This window comes from Mustela nivalis (assembly GCF_964662115.1).
Source record: "Mustela nivalis genome assembly, chromosome: 11".
Classification (NCBI taxonomy): domain Eukaryota; kingdom Metazoa; phylum Chordata; class Mammalia; order Carnivora; family Mustelidae; genus Mustela; species Mustela nivalis.
Genome location: NC_139030.1, coordinates 98,471,599 through 98,490,087, shown reverse-complemented (window position 1 = coordinate 98,490,087; position 18,489 = coordinate 98,471,599). Strand labels below are relative to the sequence as shown.

At 46.9% G+C, this 18,489-nt stretch overlaps 1 protein-coding gene across 2 annotated transcripts in view; it reads left to right on the top strand.

Moving 5' to 3' along the window:
• The first annotated feature begins 294 nt into the window (after positions 1 to 294).
• Positions 295 to 18,489, top strand: part of PARD3B (par-3 family cell polarity regulator beta) — a 1,038,672-nt gene continuing 1,020,477 nt past the window's right edge. For both annotated transcript variants that reach the window (XM_082689121.1, XM_082689120.1), the window contains exon 1: positions 295 to 820. In XM_082689121.1, coding sequence (XP_082545247.1) covers positions 701 to 820 — 120 coding nt within the window. In that variant the 5' untranslated portion in view covers positions 295 to 700. The remainder of the gene's footprint in view (positions 821 to 18,489) is intronic.

Below are 18,489 nucleotides of genomic sequence, written 5' to 3'. Positions count from 1 at the left end.
AGGCTCCCGGGCTCTAGTTACCCGCGGCACGGCCCCCGCCCCGGGCCGCCGAGCGCGCGGCGAGGCCGGGGAGCGTCGCGGCCCCTTTAAGAGCCGGGCCCAGGCCGGCCCCGGGGCCGCGGGAGCCCAGAGCGCCGCGCGCCGCCGTGGAGTTGGGATCCGGCGCAAAAGTTTCCTCCCAACTCCGGCCCCGCGCGCCGCCGCCGCCGCCCACTCCAGCCCGGGGCCTGGGGCCGGCCCGGCCCGGCCGCCGCCGCCGCCGCCGCCAGGGCAGGGCCAGGGCCAGGGCCAGGGGGCAGGGCCAGGGCCAGGGCCAGGGCCACAGCCCGGCCGCCAGTTTCGCTTTGGCGGGCTTGGAGCAGCCGCCTCGTCCGGGCCGAGCGGGAGCCGGAGCCGGAGCCCGAGCAGGAGGAGTAGGAAGAGCCCGGCGGCGGCGTTGTCGCCGCGCCCCCGGCCACCAGCTACCTGGGACGCAGCCCTGCCCGTTGCCGCCCCCTCCCCCGATTGCCGCCCGCCGCGGGGCCGCCTGCGCCGGGCGGAGGGGCGCGGCCGCGAGCCCCGGGCCCCGAGGGGACGCCCGGGGAGAGGCGCTCGGGGGGCTCCGGACCCGCGGGCGTCGGGCGGACCCCGACATTAGGGGCTGTGGCCGTGGGGCCGGGCACCTGTTCGGCCGGGCGCGGCGCGGGCACCGGGGGCTAGGATGAAAGTGACCGTGTGCTTCGGCAGGACGGGCATCGTGGTGCCGTGCAAGGAGGGCCAGCTGCGCGTCCGGGAGCTCACGCAGCAGGCGCTGCAGCGCTACCTGAAGACCCGGGAGAAGGTGAGCGCCGGGGCGGGGCGGTGCGGGGACGCGGCTGCGGGGCGGGCTCCCGGCGGGCGCACCGAGGCCAGGCACCTGTCAGAGGCCCCAGGACCCGGTGGCGACGCCCAAGGGGCGCAGAGCGCCCAGGAGACTTTATTGGGCGCTACCTGTTCTCGCAACTTCGGCTTGTTTGCTCATATAAGTGATCTGGATGTCTCTGCGGGTTTGTGGGCCTTGCTTCTCAGAGGGTGACAGGAGGAAACGCAACGTGGGAGTCAGTTGGCGACTCCCTACACATGCAGGATCTGGTGCCCTAATCCAAGCCCCTTGCCTCTGATCTGGTTTTAAGCAAGGTCCCAGGTGAGTGGAATGACCATTGGAGCTTGAGAAGCACTGCCTTCCAAGGTGCTTGAGAGAACACTTCTTAAGGGAGTATTGGAAGGTGTTGCTTACCTCAGGTGTGAGTTTTGACTAGGGCTAAGGCCCGCCCCACTTCTGTTCCTTGGACTTAGAAAGTTGATTGGTGCAAGTAACACACACTCGGAAGTTAGCCCTGATGGGGCCCCCCCGGGTTGAAGTCTTGTGAGCTTTCTCCATCAGTGACTGGGAACTTTGGTGGAAGGATGCTGTTTGCTTCAACTAACCCTTCTACATGTGGAGTGTCTTTAAGCCGCATTTTCTCTGTTTACTAGTGTGTGTGCCCGGCCTGACTAGTGAGTTGATTATTCCCAACTCTGTCCCTGAAATCAGAAACAAGTAAAAGTTAAGTGACTGTTATTTTTAAGGGGGCAGTGCATGTTCAGAAGGCCTAGCTAGACACTAGAATTCATGGTGGGTGTTTGGGTAACATACTGGGACTCTTGTTTCGTCTTTGATGGGTTCTTTAAATAAAGGCATTGGAGAGCGCCTTTTTCTTTTTCTTTCTTGAATCTTCATATGGAACAGCATACCCCAAATCCTCATCAAAAAGGACAAGACATAAACTCTTGTGCTAGAGGTCAGTGGCTCATTTAATATTTGTTCTCATGCTGTGAGAACTGTCGAAATGGCCTTTAAAACTGTATCTACCCCAATTTTCCCCCAATGTTAAAATAGCATATGCTGGTTTGTTGTTGTTTTTAGGATTTTTATTTATTTAGAGAGAGTGAGAGAGCCCTGTGTTGGTGCTCTACTGCAGGGGCCGGGGGGGAGAGGGGCAGAAGGAGAGGTAGAAGCCGGCTGCCTGCAGAGCAAGGAGCCCTATGAGCTGATCAAGAAGCCCTGTGAGGAGCTTGATCCCAGGATCGTGACCCCATGATCATGACCTCACGAAGGCTGATGCCCAGTGCACTGAGCCACCCAGTGACCCAGTGTAAATGCTTTGTTTTCTGTAATTCAGTTAAAAACCGAGATTTGCACAAGTAACCAATTTCCTTGGAACTGTATTTCCCTAACTTTTGAAAGTAAGCTTAGTAGTAACATTATTCTAGGCAGATTATTAAAGTAAACATCATTGAACGATTATTTTAATGAAATGATAAAGTTATTTTTTATTAACTCAATATTAAAAATAATTTATGCTCTAACATCTTGTATATATAGAAGCTTAGTACGTGGAGCTGTCCAAGTAATGGAAGGACGCTACATACTTATAAATAACATGCAGGGGACTAGATGAAATTTAGTGCATTGTAATTTGATCTTAAAAGGTGTTAAAAAGCTATTGATATTCTGTACTGAAAGCATAATTTATAATATCACAGAACCTATAATGTAATTGTATTGATCAGTTTACTGTTATTACCAGATATTACATTTTTCTGTGTTTACATTTATATATTAGCGAATGTGACATTTAAAGGTCACCTGCAGTTTATAAATTCTCCTTCTCTTCTTTGGCTTTTAAAATCTCAATTTAATAAGTGGCAAGTGATATTTTCTCTTTCCCAAATCTCTCTCTCCCAGAGTTTCATTTTGAATAGTATTGTAATCATAACAAGGCTTAACTGTTATTAAATGGTATTCCTAATAGAACTAAAATGTCAAGAAATAATCTGTCAAATTCCATGCTTTCATCCATTGAATTTTGAAAATAATAGGAAAACCCAGAAATGTCAAAATTCAGTTTGAAAGGCAACTTGTCATAAATTCACTTTCTTTAAATCAGTGACACAGATTTAAAAGTCTTGCTTCCCTGGACAGCAAGGTTTTTAGTCCTGCCCTCAGACATAAAAACTTAACAATAAAGTGAATTGTGCTGACTATGCAGGTGCAGTTGTAGGAACTTTACTACGTAAGTTAAATGACCTCATAAGGCAGGTACTGGTATTTTCTTTTTGCAGATGGGGAGAAGAAAAAGACAGAGATATGGGTGATACGTCGTAGAATTGAACCCAGGAACTGAGTCCTTATTCCTAGGATCCTTACTCATAGTTGCTAACTGCACAGCCCGATAGGTTATTATGCATAGGAGTTTATCCATCTTACTTATTTTTTACAGTTTGTTTTAAAGATTTTATTTATTTATTTGACAGAGAGAAATCACAAGTAGATGGAGAGGCAGGCAGAGAGAGAGAGAGAGGGAAGCAGGCTCCCTGCTGAGCAGAGACCCCGATGCGGGACTCGATCCCAGGACCCCAAGGTCATGACCTGAGCCGAAGGCAGCGGCGTAACCCACTGAGCCACCTGGGTGCCCTACAGTTTGTTTTAAAAAGATCTTCCAGTTACAAACTGCTGTAACGACCCATCAACCTAAAGATGGCAATTTTGTTTCTTGCAGAGAGTTGTGACATGTACAAGTTCCTCTTGATTATATCGTATACAGTATAGGTCTACATGTAATGGAGAGAAGTCTAGAATCTGAGCCTAATATTGCAGCATTTGCAAACCAAGTATGAAAAACATTTCCTTCGTTTGATTACTAGTGGAAAAATGGGCCAAATCTCTTCGATATTCAGGTAGAGAGTGCTATCAAGAAACAAATTTGGTGGGAACACGAATGTAAATTAAGCCCATTTCTTTTTGGGTCTTGAATTATTTAGATAGGAGAAAGGCAGATTTCAAAATTGAGAATAGAGTTGAGGGGTGTCTAGTTTGGCGGATAATTGAAGCCCAAGGAAGTCATTCTGGATTTTGTGGACAGCATGGGAAAGTATCCACCCTCTGCTGAGAAGAAACAAAGAAAACTGGCATTTGGGGAATGTGGGGGACCAGCTGAATCAGCATCAGATAAGGCCGGAAGCAGGTAAGATGCTGAAGACACTGAGAGAACTTTTGGGAAGGCTTTAATTATGTTCTGAAATGGACTTTGAGTTTCCTGCTTTCCCTCCTTCCCCCGCAGTTCAATGAACTTTACCAGGAAGGTGGAATTGACTAAGGGGCAAGAATTATGGGGTTGCTTGCCTTTGGATCCTGGTAGTTTATCAAGTGTCCCAAGCTCTAAATCCAATTTACTTAAGTAGTTAGTGGAGAGGAGATTGTCTTCTTAAGTAGTCCAGGTGGGGATCACTGGGTAACTAGTTAAATTTATCATCAAAATTAGGTGTCACAGTTGAATGGTAATTGAGGCATATCCTGCAGGGGCTCTCAACCCTGGCCGATCATTAGTTACCTCTAATTTATCATTTAACATTTTAAATAATACAAATGCCCACTTCCCTTTCTCCAGGATTCTAATTCATTGTGTTTGGAGTGGAGCCTGGGCATCGGTGTTTTATAAGGTGATTTTAATGCCCAGCCAGGGCTGAGAACTACTAATCAACTATCTAAATCATTTGGTATCACTGAACTCATTTGATCTTAAACTCTTTTGATGGCAGGTACTGTGTTTTAGACCTCTCCAGACCAACCTGTCATTAGTAATCGTCCCTCTTACCATGAATGCATTCTCACAGCAGGTGGTCAAATAATTTATTAAATGGAACATATATTTATATATATATTTCATACACACACATACACAAACGCACACGCACTAGATAAGGTCAAAGTGAGTAAGGGAAAGGCTGGTTTAGTAATGAGAATGTGTAGTGTGTGGAGTGGAAATGAATGAGATAATATGAATATTGGGTTCATGGGATAGTGGGTATGCTGGAATTTTAAGCAGATTTGTGGATTTGACCATATGAGAATACTTTTTTTTTTGAAGAAACATTTAGACTTGCCTAAATGATTGAATCTCTTCTGTGTTCAGATATTTTGAATAATTTGTTTTTCCGTTGAGACCAGCTTCCCAAAGCTGAGCAAGATAAGAGTAATAATTCCATTTTCTGGTAAACTGTGAGGTCAGCATCTAAAACTTTATACAGTAACAAGAATCTGGCATGCTATTATATGGGCCTAACCTGGAGAAATGGGCTGGAAATCCTAAATTCTTGAAGGCTTCAGTTTTTGATGAAGGCTTCCAGATTTTTAAGGTTCCTGTGTACATAAACTAGGACCAGATTGGATTTCCAAAATGCTTTGCAATTTATTGGACATGGACTTACTTGAGTGCTTCATTTTCTGTTCGGTCCACTCCTAGTGTGTGGACTACACGCTCTCCCCAGCATGAGGGTAAGACAGACTCACCAACAGCAGGGCACCTGCTGCGAGCTTGGTTTTGGTTCTCCTACTTGACTTGAATAGAAGAGCCTCCGGGTTTGCAGACACAGGGCTAGTGGTGCCTGCCATGACCCATAGATATGTTTTTTCAATTTTGTTCAGTATCACATTTTTTAAAAAAGATTTTTATTTATTTATTTGAGAGAGAGAGGTAGCGAGAGAGAGCACATGAGTGGGGAGGAGAGGGGGAGAAGCAGGCTCCCCAGTGAGCAGGGAGCCCAATGTGGGGCTCCATCCCAGGACCCTGGGGTCATGACCTGAGTCGAAGGCAGACTCTTAACTGACTGAGCCACCCAGGTGCCTGGCCCCTCAGTATCACATTTTGACTTAGTTGCCGTGTTTAAATATTTTGAGACTCATGCAAAGGTCCAGAGTTCTGCCTTCTTTGGGGGAAAAAACAAATCAGAATTTCTGGCAGTACTGGGCTTTCCTTTCCCACCTCCCAACCATCAGTTGGAGATGAGACACCCCTCTTGTCTTTGGAAGGCATCATTCTGCTCTCCGCTCGATCATTGCCTCACCAACAGTTTGTTACCACCTCAGACTTAACTTTTTACTCTGTCATTATTTCCTTATTTATGGCCCATTGTTGTTCTTTGGCTTGCTGTAGGTGTTTGGGTTTGTGGCCCCTGGATCTTCTCTTCTCCATTATGCCTCTTTTTCTTCCTTCCTATACTTCTCTCTGTCCCCCACCTTTCTCTTTCCCCTTCCCACACCTCCCTCTTGCCTCCCTCCCCATGCCCCTTTCTCTCGGTGTCTCCCCACCAACCCCCTGCCCTCCTCCACCCCCATCCTGTGACCTATACATAGGATTTGCTGACCAGGGTTGGGGCTGCAGTTCAGTTCCTCGGAGCTAAGTTAATTGCCTCTTGTGCAACTGGGAGCGACAGTCCTGATTGTAGTTTGGAGATAGTGCTCAAATGGCTTCCTTAACCAAGTATTTATCCTCATTCCCACACCATTCTGTGTTCTAGATCCTCTTGGAGGAAGTTGGGCAAATGACCATGTCTGATTTTTATGAGACTGTTTTCTGAAGAGTTTGGTCATGAAAATCATCTGAGGTGTCTATTAATAATGCAGGGCTTTGTGTCTCTTGGAAAATATAAAGCTCTATAGTCCGGTAGAACTTTCTGTGATCATGGAAGTATTCTAGGTCAGTGTTTTCCAGTAAGATGGCCTGTGGCCACTCATGGCTTTTAAATACTTGGAATGTGGCTAGTACATCTGAGGAATTGCATTTTAAATTTAAATTTAAATGGTCACAAATGACTTAACCTAAATGGACGATTCAAGTCTAAGTCTCCTCTGATGATGCTTTTGGGATCCACTGGTGTAAAGCTTAGATCCCACACAGCCCTTAACCTGACACTCTCACAGATGTGGTTGTCCTGTTCAGAACTCTGCCAGTCGGAAAGGGATCTTCATGTACCTTTTGGTATCCACAGGTAGAAGAGAGAACCTTCAAAATCTTGAATCCTTCATCTGGGCATGAGGAAAATCCAGTCTAATTGTAAAGCAAGTTGAGGTCTGCTTCAGTTTGCCCCTTTGGTGCGACAGCCCGGGGGTGCACCACCTCTGTTTCTGCTGGTGGTGGATGGTGGGCCAACGAGGACTATGAAGAAAACTCTGGATATTTTAAGTGAGATGTAAGATGCTTTACAATGAGCTCATGCAACAGTATGGGCCCCAATATCATCTTGGTCTCTCCAGCCGAGATCTCTCCTCTGAGCTCTGACCTCTGTTCATAGCAGTTTGCTTGACCCCTTTACTTGGATGCCAGGTAGGCATCTGACCCTTAGCTCGCCGCAATGAACTCCTGATGATCTTCTCCAAATCCACTCTTCCCATGGTCTTCCCGTCTCATTTAATGACCGTGTCATACTTCTGGTTGTTAGGTCAGAAACGCTTGTGACAGTCTCTGACTGCTCTTTTCGTTGGGATTGCCCTGCAGTCCGTCTGCAGCTCAGAGGGACCCTCCTCTCACAATATGTGTGGAATCGAATTCTTCTTTCTCGCTTTTCAGTTAGCGTGCTGGGGTTCATGGTTTTTTTTTTTTTTTTTTTTAAGATGTTATTTATTTATTTATTTGAGAGATCGAGAGCGAGAGAGAAAGAGAGAGAGAGAGAGAGAGAGCAGGAGGAGGGACAGAGAGAGAATCTCACACAGAACAATGGGGGGCTTGATCTCAGAACCCTGGGAGTATGGCCTGAGCCGAAATTAAGAGTCAGTCTCTTAGCTACCGGAATTACCCACGTACCTCAGGGCTCATGGTATTTTTTTTTTTTTTTCCCCAATGGTTTTTAGTCCCTCTGTTTCTACCCCACACCACCACTGTAAGTCTTTTCTCAACACAAAAGCTAGAGTAACATTTAAAATTCTAGTCAGGTCCTGTCATTCTTCTACTCCAGATCCTCCGTTGGCTCCCGTGTCTTTCAGACGGCCTGTCAGGTGCTGTATGATGTGGGTATCTCTGCAAAACAAGGTTCGTGTAGCAGGCCCGGGACCCCTCCCTTTAGGCCTGCTTACAAGACTGGCTCTTGACTGGCACTGGGAACTCAGACTTGTGGGGCGTTCCCACCACTCTCTGAAAAGAATGGCTTATGCAAATAGGATGGTTTATACTGAACACTGGCTCTTTTTCTGAGGTCTGGAATTTTTGTGCCTGCTAGGCAGAGGGTCCCAGTGTGGCCAGCCCCCAGGGAAAACTGGGGATGCTGAGTTTGCTGATCCTCACTGGTAGAAAACAATCACAGGTGATGTGAAACCTTGTGTCTGGGCTGTGGGGGTCGGGTGGGGTGGGGGGTGGCGGGTGAGTTGGGCTGGGGGGCTGTCTACTGGATGTGGATCCTTGGAAGCTCGTGCCTCATTTCCTGCAAACTCTACCCTTGAGTCTTTTCCCTTTCTTAAGTTTTGCTTTGTGTCCTTTTACTGTGATGCATCATAGCTGTGAGAATGACCATATGCTGAGTCCCGTGAGTTGTTCTGGTGAATCATTAAACCTGGGTGGGGTTGGGGACCCCGGCATACCATCTCTTACCTTTCACACCTCCTCTTCCACCCTCGTCCTACTCTCCCCCAGCCTCGTGGTCTTGTGGCTGTTAGCCCAACAAAGCCAGACAGGCTCCCGCTTCATATGCGGTTTTCTCTGCCTGGAATAGTCCTGGACGTCCAGTTATGCACCTGTCTGCTTTCCTCATCTCTTCCATCTTAGGTTGGTTCCTGTCTTCTTGAAGCCTTTCCTACCAACTGTTTATGATTACAACCCCTCCAGCCATCCTCTGTATTGGTCCTTCCTGCCTTTTCTCCCCAGGAATCACCCCTTGCTACCCCACAGCGGTTCTAACTGTGTTTATCGTCCATCCCTCCTCACTAGAATATCAGCAACAAGGTAGAGATCATGGTCAGTCCTGTTCATTGTCGGCGCCCCAGCTCCTGTGAGTGCCTGGTACCTAGTGGGCTGGGCATAAACTCTTCTTGAGTTAAACCGTTTACCGTGTGTCCACTACCATCTGTTGTGGTTATGTCTTGCTCCAGTATAAACTGCCCCACCATTTAGTAGCTTAAAATAACTCTAGATCCACGAAGAAGGCTCAGTGTGATGTTTTCTAGGTCCGGAGTGTTTCAGATTGCGTAAGTCTGGTGCCTTGGCTGGGGTGGCTTGAATAGCTGGGGGCTGATTGCCCCGGGGCCTCCGTCTGGAGCCTTGCTTCTCGCTGTCAGCTGGGTGCCTGGGTTCTCTCCCTCAGTCTTAGCATCTCATCCTCTGCCGGGGCCTCTTCCCACGGCCTCCAGGGCAGGGTTGCTTGACTTCTCAAAAGGCAGCTCAGGGCTCCAAAGAGTACAAAGCTGGAAGCTTCCAGGCATGCTTAAGGCTTAGATCTGCCACTGGCATGATGTTTTCTGTATGTTCTATTATTATTATTATTTTTTGAAAGGTTGACCTATTTATCTGAGAGGGAGAGCGAGCGAGAGGGAGAATGAGGAGGGCCAGAAGGAGAGGGAGAGAGTCCCAAGCAGACTCCATGCTGAACGCAGAGGGCTCGATCTCAGAACTCTTGAGATTGTGACCGGAGCCAAAACCAAGAGTCGGATGCTTAATCGACTGCACCTCCCAGGCCCCGCTGCCACATTCTGTTAATTAAAGCATGTAGCTGTAGAGCCCAGCGTGAAGGGAGAGGTTTGTATGAGGAGCAGAATAACAGTAGGCAGTGTTCTTCAGGAGGGGCTGCCTAATGTAGCAGGTCACATCCTTCGTGATCCTAACAGGCAGATTAATCAGTTGCTGTCTCTGGTTTTGATGAGTTTTGCAGCCTCCTGGGGTAGGAGGCCCAGATGTAGGTATCCTGAGCTACAGGAGGAGCCAAGAATGCTCATTGAAACAGGAGACCCTGATGCTGTTTTGAAGGATGCTGGGGAATTTGTAAGGTGGAAAAGTGAGACGAGGCATCTCAGGTGGAGGGAACAGAGTGAGTGGGCATCGGCTGGTTGAGGGAGTTGTGAAAGGTCAGGGCCCAGGGAGGAGCGGTGGCGCACAGGGTCACTTGGACCACATAGTGACTGCCCTTGGGTGACACCCTATGGGATTTTCATGGCTTCCTAATATGGCTATTGGTTTTGTTACAGATATATTCACGTTTCACTCAATGTGCATGTCTAAAAGTATTTGCATGGATTTAAGAAATGGAGAGGATTTTGGAAAACTAGATTAAAAAAAAATAGATACTTCTGTAAAACCTCATCCAACCCAGTTGGTTACTGTGGCTCTCATACCTTCCCCAGATAAACTGCTTTCAAGAAGATCATGAAGATGTGGTAGCTTGTTACTTTTCGTTCCTTATTTTTTTAAGGTTTTTATTTATTTATTTACTTGATTTTTAAAAAAGATTTTATTTATTTATTTGAGAGAGAGCACAAGCAGGAGGAGGGGGAGAAGGAGAAGCAGACTCCCACCCCCACTGAGCAGGGAGTCCAATGCAGGGATCAATCCCAGGACCCCAGAATTACGACCTGAGCTGAAGACAGATGCTTAACTGACTGAGCCACCAGGCTACCACTTAAAGACTTTTATTCTTTAAAGTTTTCTTAATAGTCTCTCCATCCAGTATGAGGCTTGAATTCACAACCCTGACATCAAGAGTTGCGTGTTCCACCGGCTGAGCCAGCCAAGTGTCCCTCATCCCTAATTTTGATGATCTTTTAGAGCTCTGTCTGCCCACGAACTTTCCAGGATTTTTAAACCTACATCTCTTCCCAGCCTGCAGGTCTCCCTACAGGATTTTCATGCGTGCTAGGGCATCAGGCTCTGGCTTTGCTCTCAATGGGAACTCCTCTATTCTGTGGTGTCAGCTACCCCTAAATACCCACCTCTGCCCCTGAGCTTCCTTAGACCCCCAATCCACCAGCCTCCGGACTTTGCACCCGGTGTCCCACACACAGTTGAGGCCCAGCCTGCTCTCTGCAAATCTGCTGGGCGCCATCATTCACCCCAATGTCAGATCCGGAAACCTGGGCATACTCCGTTCCTTGGTGATCTTTCCTCCCTTAGAGCCCACCCTCTGTCTAGTTACTTCAAGGCTCTCTTCGGTTCCAAGTGTATCTCCTGCATCTGCTTCTACCCCAAAGCCATGCCATTGCTCATCTCCGCAGTGGGGGACTACAGCAGACTCTTAGCCGGCCTTCGTGCCCCTGCTAGCTCTGGACTCTTCCAGAGCGACTTCCACCGACAGCCTTGCAGCCACCAGTCTGGTAGGGGGTGCACTGCTGCTGCTGGGAATGTTTGAGCAGTTCCCTGTGGAGCTTACGTGGAAAGGCAAATTTTGCTTACCTGTCCTTTGATGCCTTCCCCCTTCCTACCTGCCCTTTGCTGTTCCTTCACACTTTCCCCACCCCGGGTGAATGCTGTGTCCTCCAGGACTAGTCTCCCGCTTCCTCCCTGGGTGAGTCCTCCCTCCCTGCCCCACCTCACCGTCCTCCGACCTCCTTGTTGTGCTCTCTGAGCTCCCCGTGCTGGTGCTTTTCTTTTGGAAAATGCATCTTAGATTTTACTGTTCTGTGGTCAGAGTCTGCTGACTTGACAGACAACACCCCGATGGCAGTGGCTTATCACAGCAGAGGGTTCCCTTTCTGCGTGGGAGGTGGGGCTTCCCACCCACGAGGTCCCCTCTCTGCTGTGTGCTTTGGCCTTGGCGGTTTCTGTAGAGCTGCACTCTGCTGACTGATGAATCAAGAGAACATGGGGGAGGCCACAGGACATTTGTGGCCCGGCCTGAAAAGTGGCAGATCCGACTTCTTACTAGCATTTCCCTGCTAGGACCAGCTGTGTGCCCCATCTAGGTGCAGTGGGGTTAGGAAAATAGTCCACTTGGGTAAAGGAGAGCCACTGGCCAGGCTCTGCCTTTTATTACAAATATTTGGTCTCCCCACTACACTGTGAACTATTCAAAAACAAGGAATTAAAAAAAAAAATTTCCAGTCCGTGTTTTTTAGCATATACCTGACACCCAGTCTGCATACCATAAATCCTTGTGCAATTATGTTAAATTCACATTGCTTCCTCTCATGAAAATGAGACTGACTTTGTATTCAACACAAAGTTTTGCAAGTTTGAAATCTTTAGATGTGGTGTTTTTTTAAGTCTAAATGCAACTTTTCTCTTGATTGTCTTCAAATACCTCATCAAATCCACATTTACTGTCGGTGGTAGTTTAGTGGCCCATTATATCTGCTGTAATGACTGTCTTAAATAACAGCTTCAGAATCTGACAGGTTGACTCACTTCTCAGATTTTTGAGACTGTGAGTGCTCTGTGATTCTGGATTTTCAATGAAGGAATATCTTCTTTTTCCTTCTTGAGGATTTGTGTAGTACTGTCTCTTATATTCGAGCAATGTTTGATTTTCAGTGTCTTACTCATTAATTTCATGTTGTCCTTTTTTTAAAAAAAGATTTTATTTATTTATTTGACAGAGATCACAAGTAGGCAGAGAGGCAGGCAGACAGAGAGGGGGAGCAGGCTCCCTGCTGAGCAGAGAGCCCTTTGCGGGGCTTGATCTAGGACCGGTGAGATCATGGCCTGAGCTGAAGGCAGCAGCTTAACCCACTGAGCCACCCAGGCACCCCTCATGTTGATTTTTTAAAAATGAATCTGGATTATCTTAATTCAGATGGATTCCTTATCTGTGTTGAGGGGCTGTGTCTGAGGGACTGCCAAATTAGGTCTGCCGCCTGGCTTTGGGCTCGGCCATTCTTTTGATTGCTTGGACTCCAGCGCTTTTTGGATTGCAATGAGGTGGAATTTCAAGATACCAAAGACAGTCTGATTAAGAAGGGTTCACTCTCCATTTAGTCCCTATCAGATGCAATGCCGAGAGTCATCCAGATAAATACTCCCCATACTCCTCCTGTCTTCTGCCTCAGGTGAGGTTATTAACCTTGCCTGGGGGGTCTTGGGCCCTGGAGGAATGGTGGCGTGGTGGGAGGGTTAGGGGGTCCACTTGGTGGTGGAGGGAGAACAGGGGAGATGTCTGCAACTCTTGGCTAAGCCCCTGTCAGCAAGACCAGAGAACCATATGAACAGGGGAAGTGATCACACCCATTTTATTGCTTTGTTTGAGGCAGAAATGAAGCATTTCTTTCTTTTTTTATTTTTTATTTATTTATTTGACAGAGAGCGAGAAAGAGAGTACAAGCACAGGGAATAGCAGAGGGAGAGGGAGAGGGAGAAGCAGGCTCTCCACTGAGCAAGGAGCCTAGTGTGCTGCTTGATCCCAGGACCCTGGGATCATGACCCGAGCCAAAGGCAGATGTTTTACTGACTGAACCACCAAGGTGCCCTGAAATTAGAGATTTATGGGGAATGCTGGTAATTGACTTCTGATGCCTTTTTAGGGAGATTTAGGATAAGTGTTTTTTTTTTTTTTAATCTTTTTATTTGTTTTTTAAAATTGAAGCCTAGTTGGCACAGTATTACCTTAGTCTCAGGTGTGCAGCACAGCGATTGGACAAATCTGTTTGTTCTGCTGTCCTCACCACAAGAGTAGTGACCCTCTGTTGCCCTGCAATGCTGTCACAGTACCATTGGTGATATGCCCAGTGCTGTACCTTTCATCCCCACGAGACTAAGTTTTGCTGGTATTTTATGAAGACAGGAATCCTAGAAAGTATGACAGGGGATATACAGGTATAATTTATGCTCCTTCCTCCTCGTAGAGAGGTGGCCTGTTTTGGGGAAGGGATGCAGAGATTGTGGGGTTCCTGACTGAAGAATGATGGGAAACAGTACAGTCCCTTAACCCTATCTTCGCAGAAAACGTATGTTGTCTCTTCAGGGAGGCCTTAGGTCTCTATCAGTGGCTGCTTAGCTTGGTTGTCTATAATCTTGTCTCTTCATTCTCTTGAGAGATGATTTAGACAATGATTTTGGGTCAGGCATTGTGTTTTGTGCTGGGGTTATAGAATAAAATAAGGCCTAGTCCCTGCCTCCATCAAGCTTATAGAATAAAAGGGCAGAGAGAACTGTGTAGACAGAGCACAGTCTGGTGCAGGGCCCTGGAGAGGTGGGTGCGGAGAGTGGCCGAGCTTGGCTTTGCGAGGAGCAGGGAGAGGTGGGTGGTCCCGTAGCCTTTGCTTGCGGAGCGCTGGCTGCGCAAGGTTTCCAAGGATGAATGGATGTTTGCCAGAGCAGTAAGGGTGGGGAGAGGCCTTAGAGGGAGGGGTGAGAGGGAGGAGTGGGGGAGAGCGGGAGGTATGAGTGTGGGGGGCTGGGTGGGGAGGGGGAGAGGTGAAGCCAGCCTGTGCCTGAGGGTAAAGTGCTGTTGTCGTTGTTGTTTTTCTGGTGGGGGACAGTATTATGGAATGGTTTCCAAGAGTGACAGTGGGAGGGAGTGGTGGGGAATGAGGGCCGTGAGAAGAAGGCAGGGTCAGAGCCGGGAGGCTTCTGTTACAATGAGCGAGAGAGCTGGGAATCAGGGAAGCATTCTGGGCAGGGTGGCCATGGTGTCTGCCTTTTTGTATGGCTTGCCCTGGAGGATGAAGACAGGCGGCTGAGACTAGAGGTGGAGAAACTGGTCCACGTTTCTGCTGTGGAACGGAGGATGGACATGGTGAAGCAGAAGAGGGAATGGGCTTTGAGATTGAGGGGGACAGCGGGGTCAGACTTGGGAGTGGACTCTGTGTAGTGAAGGAAGTACGGGTGGAAATGGGTAGAGGGAGCAGTCTGAAGTTTGTGTTTCATTGACTACCCTGTGTTCTAGGCATTGAAGCCTGCGGGTGCAGGGACCAGTAAGACAGGGTCTGTGCCCTCAGGAGCCCCATAGATAGGGGTAGGAGAGGTGGAAGACCTCTGGTTGCTGGGGGGTGCTAAGGGCCTGGCTGGGGTAAGTCATGTGTCCATGACGGTGCCAGTCTTTTGCGTCACTTGCTTGTCATTAGATTAGAGCCTTGATTCAAGAGTGGGATTTGTAGGCGGCTATGGAAAAAACGTGGCCTCCAGAAATGAAGCAGTGAGTGTAGGTTGAGGAATATATAAACTATGTTGATGGCTTTCGGACGTCTGTGATAGAGATTCACGGGGGCTCGAGGCCCTCTGATGGCCCCTCCAGACCCACGCTTGTCCCTTCTACAGCCTTCTTTGCGACCTAGCGGGCTGAGCAGCGTAGACCATCTGGCTCTGGGGCTTCTAGTTGTCCTCAGCTGTGGGGGAGGACCTAGAAGGAGAAGGGAGGCTGCACAGCTCCCCACTTGCCAGGTCCCTGTGGGCTGGCGACCTCGCTTCCCTGAGGGAGGCACCTCTTGCCACTGCCTCCTGCCTCGAGCTCCTCTCCCCACTGGACACCCACTCCTTTCCCCGTCTCGGGTTCTGGATGATGGCAAGGGCTCACTGCTTGGTGCAAACCTTTATGAATAGTTTATTAAACACCTAAGTGCCTAATTTGTGTAAATCATCTCTTTCCTGCCAGGATTTGGATTAACAAATACAGTAATAATAGGTTTTCCTTCATGATCCAGTATTCGTAACACATATATACAATTGAAATGTAAGTTTCCTGGGGATACTTATCCTTACTATAAATGATGCCTCTACTTTTTAAATTCCGTTACTTTACTTTTTAAAAGTAGTTAGGACATACTAATTTGATTTTACTACCCACTAATAGGTTAGGGCCCAGAGTTAGAACACCACTGGGGCTCCCTGATATTTAGGGGACCTAGGATTTGTCATCAGGTCAGGTGACTCTAGATATCCTTATAGCTCTAAAATCATGTTGTTTTTGGATTAAACAAAGTGTGAGGCTGAAGGCAAATCCCTATGTTCAGTATGCATTACAAGGGTTTAAGTTACAATCTGTGGATTATAATGTCAAATTCCCTACATAGATAAGATTTGGATCGTGAGACTTGAGAATGGCCAGCAGGTGAGCTAGAGTTATCGGGCCTGCAAGTCCACATGGTTGGATAAAATCTACAAGAAATCTCAAGAATTGTGTGTGTCATCCCATATTTCTTTCGTGAAGACATAGTAATAGAATTGGTAACTTTATATATTAGTTTCTGGATTGCTTCCTTTTGTAGCAAAGAATTGAGGAAGTGCAAGATGTCAAGATAATACTCGTCTCTGTGTTTAGAGACACATTTGTAGAGATTCAGTGGGCTCTACTTTTGATAGCAGTGCTAGAGACATTTTCCCAGAACCTTAAAAAACAAAACAAAACAAAACAAACCACAAAAAAGCCTGTATAGAAATTTCCAGTAAAAAGAAATTATTTATATAATTATATAACATATATTACATATATATTATATAAGATATATAACATATACATGCTCCTTTCAGAGCATCTGAACGGGGAGACTTCCCTACCGTTTCCGGCTTCTGGTGGCCCCCAGTATTCCTTAGCTTATGGCAGAGTAACTCGAATCTCTGCGTCCATCTTTCCGTGGTCTTTGTCTCTGTGTCTCTCTGTCTCTGTGTGTCTTCCCCTCTTGTGAGGACACCCGTCCTATCCGATTAGGGCCCACCCTCGTGACTTGATTACACCTGTAGATGTGATTACACCTGTAGAGACTCTCTTGCTAAGCAAGATCCCACTCACAAGTATGAAGGGTTAGGATCTCCGCACATCTTTTTGGGCAACACAGTTCAATTTATAACAATTGCTACTCTGTTGAAAGCAGTTTTTCCATCTTTTACACCAAGAGACTTTGGGGGAATTCCATTGATTTTTGATTGCCTTCCCTCTAGTAGTATCCTTTATTCCTTACATTTTTGTTCCAAAATGGTCCACGGGTAACTTGCTGGCTGTTTTATTGAAAAACAAAGGTCTCGTGATCTGCTATCACCCACTACTACTATAGTAGTAGCCTTCAGAAGGGAAAGAGCTCCCAGTGGGTTGGGATGGCCCGATGTGAGAAATAGGTCAGGTTTCAATGACTGCAGGGAAGGGCGGCACGTGTGTCCTGTGGCGGAGATGAGGGATTAGAACATTGCAGCAGTTCTCAAACTTCTTCGTCCCAACACCCCTTTTCACTTACATATGAGAAGACCTGGAAGACCTTTTTAGGCAGATTATACCTATTTTAGACCATATTAGAAATTAAAGCTGAGAAAACAAAAAGCATATCTAATGGATTTAAAATAACAAAGAGACCAAAACAAGTTAAGATCACTTATTGCTATAATAAAATACTTTTCAAAACAAAAGCAAAATTTAGTGAGAAAAGGGGCACTGCATAACACTTGTTTCACACCTCTTTGATATTTGCTTATGGGATAGTTTCTCAAATCTGCTTTCTCATCCAGTCTGTTGCAATGGGTTGTTTCAGTTGAGAATACGTGAAGAAAATCCTGCCTTACAGAGATACGTAGTTGGAAGAGGGAGGAGTTTTTTGTTTTTTGTTTTTTTTTTAAAGATTTTTATTTATTTATTTGACAGAGACAGACACAGCGAGGGAGGGAATACAAACAGGGGGAGTTAGAGAGGGAGTAGCAGGCTTCCCGCTGAGCGGAGAGCCTAATGCAGGACTCGATCCCAGTACCCTGGGATCATGACCTGAGCCAAAGGCAGATGCTCAATGACTGAGTCACCCAGGTGCCCCAAAGGAGGAGCATTTCACTAACTTTTTCAGATAGTTGAAGACAATGCTTTCTGCACGCTACATGCAAATTCAACACGTGGTTGGTTCTTATACTTTTTTCTTATACATTTATTATATCACAGTTTCTGTGGGTTAGGAACTTGGACACAGCTTAGCCCGTCTCTCTTCTTAGGATCTTACCAGCTGTAATCAAGGTGGCAGCTAGGATGCATTCTCAGGAGTCTTGACTAGAAAGAACCTGCTTCTGGGCTCACTCAGGTTTTTTTTTTTTTTTAATATAATTTTTTATTTTTTATAAACATATATTTTTATCCCCAGGGGTACAATGCGATATCACCTCACTCAGGTTTTTGATAGAATTCCTTCCTTGCAGCTGTAGGAGTAAGGGCCCTGGCGCTTCCTGACTGTAAGCTGGTAGCCAGTGCCTGCGGTCCGTTTCCTCTCCCAGAGGACACTTGCAGTTCCTTATCGTATGTCATTTTCCAGCTGGACTTCTTATATCATCAAAAAAGGCAAGCAGGGGGGCGCCTGGGTGGCTCAGTGGGTTAAGCCGCTGCCTTCGGCTCAGGTCATGATTTCGGGGTCCTGGGATCGAGTTCTGCATCGGGCTCTCTGCTCAGCGGGGAGCCTGCTTCTCTCTCTCTCTCTCTCTCTCTCTCTCTCTCGCTCTGCCTGCCTCTCTGTCTGCTCGTGATCTCTCTCTGGCAAATTAATAAATAAATCTTTAAAAAAAAAAAAGGCAAGCAGCATCTCTAAAGCACATTGGCCAGGAGGACAAATCTATAACATAATGTAATAATGGGATTATGATTCTAAACATCAGAATTGTGGGATTCATGATTATAAACATCTTAGTAGGTGATGGTTTTCTTAAAGGTTAGTTGCAGTGTAGGAGTCTGAAATTATACCCATGAAATTTTCATAGTGTCACATTATAATTCATTGGTTTGTGTTGTACTTGGAATAGATCTGTTATCCATGCATGATATTTTAACATCCTATATTGTGGTTCA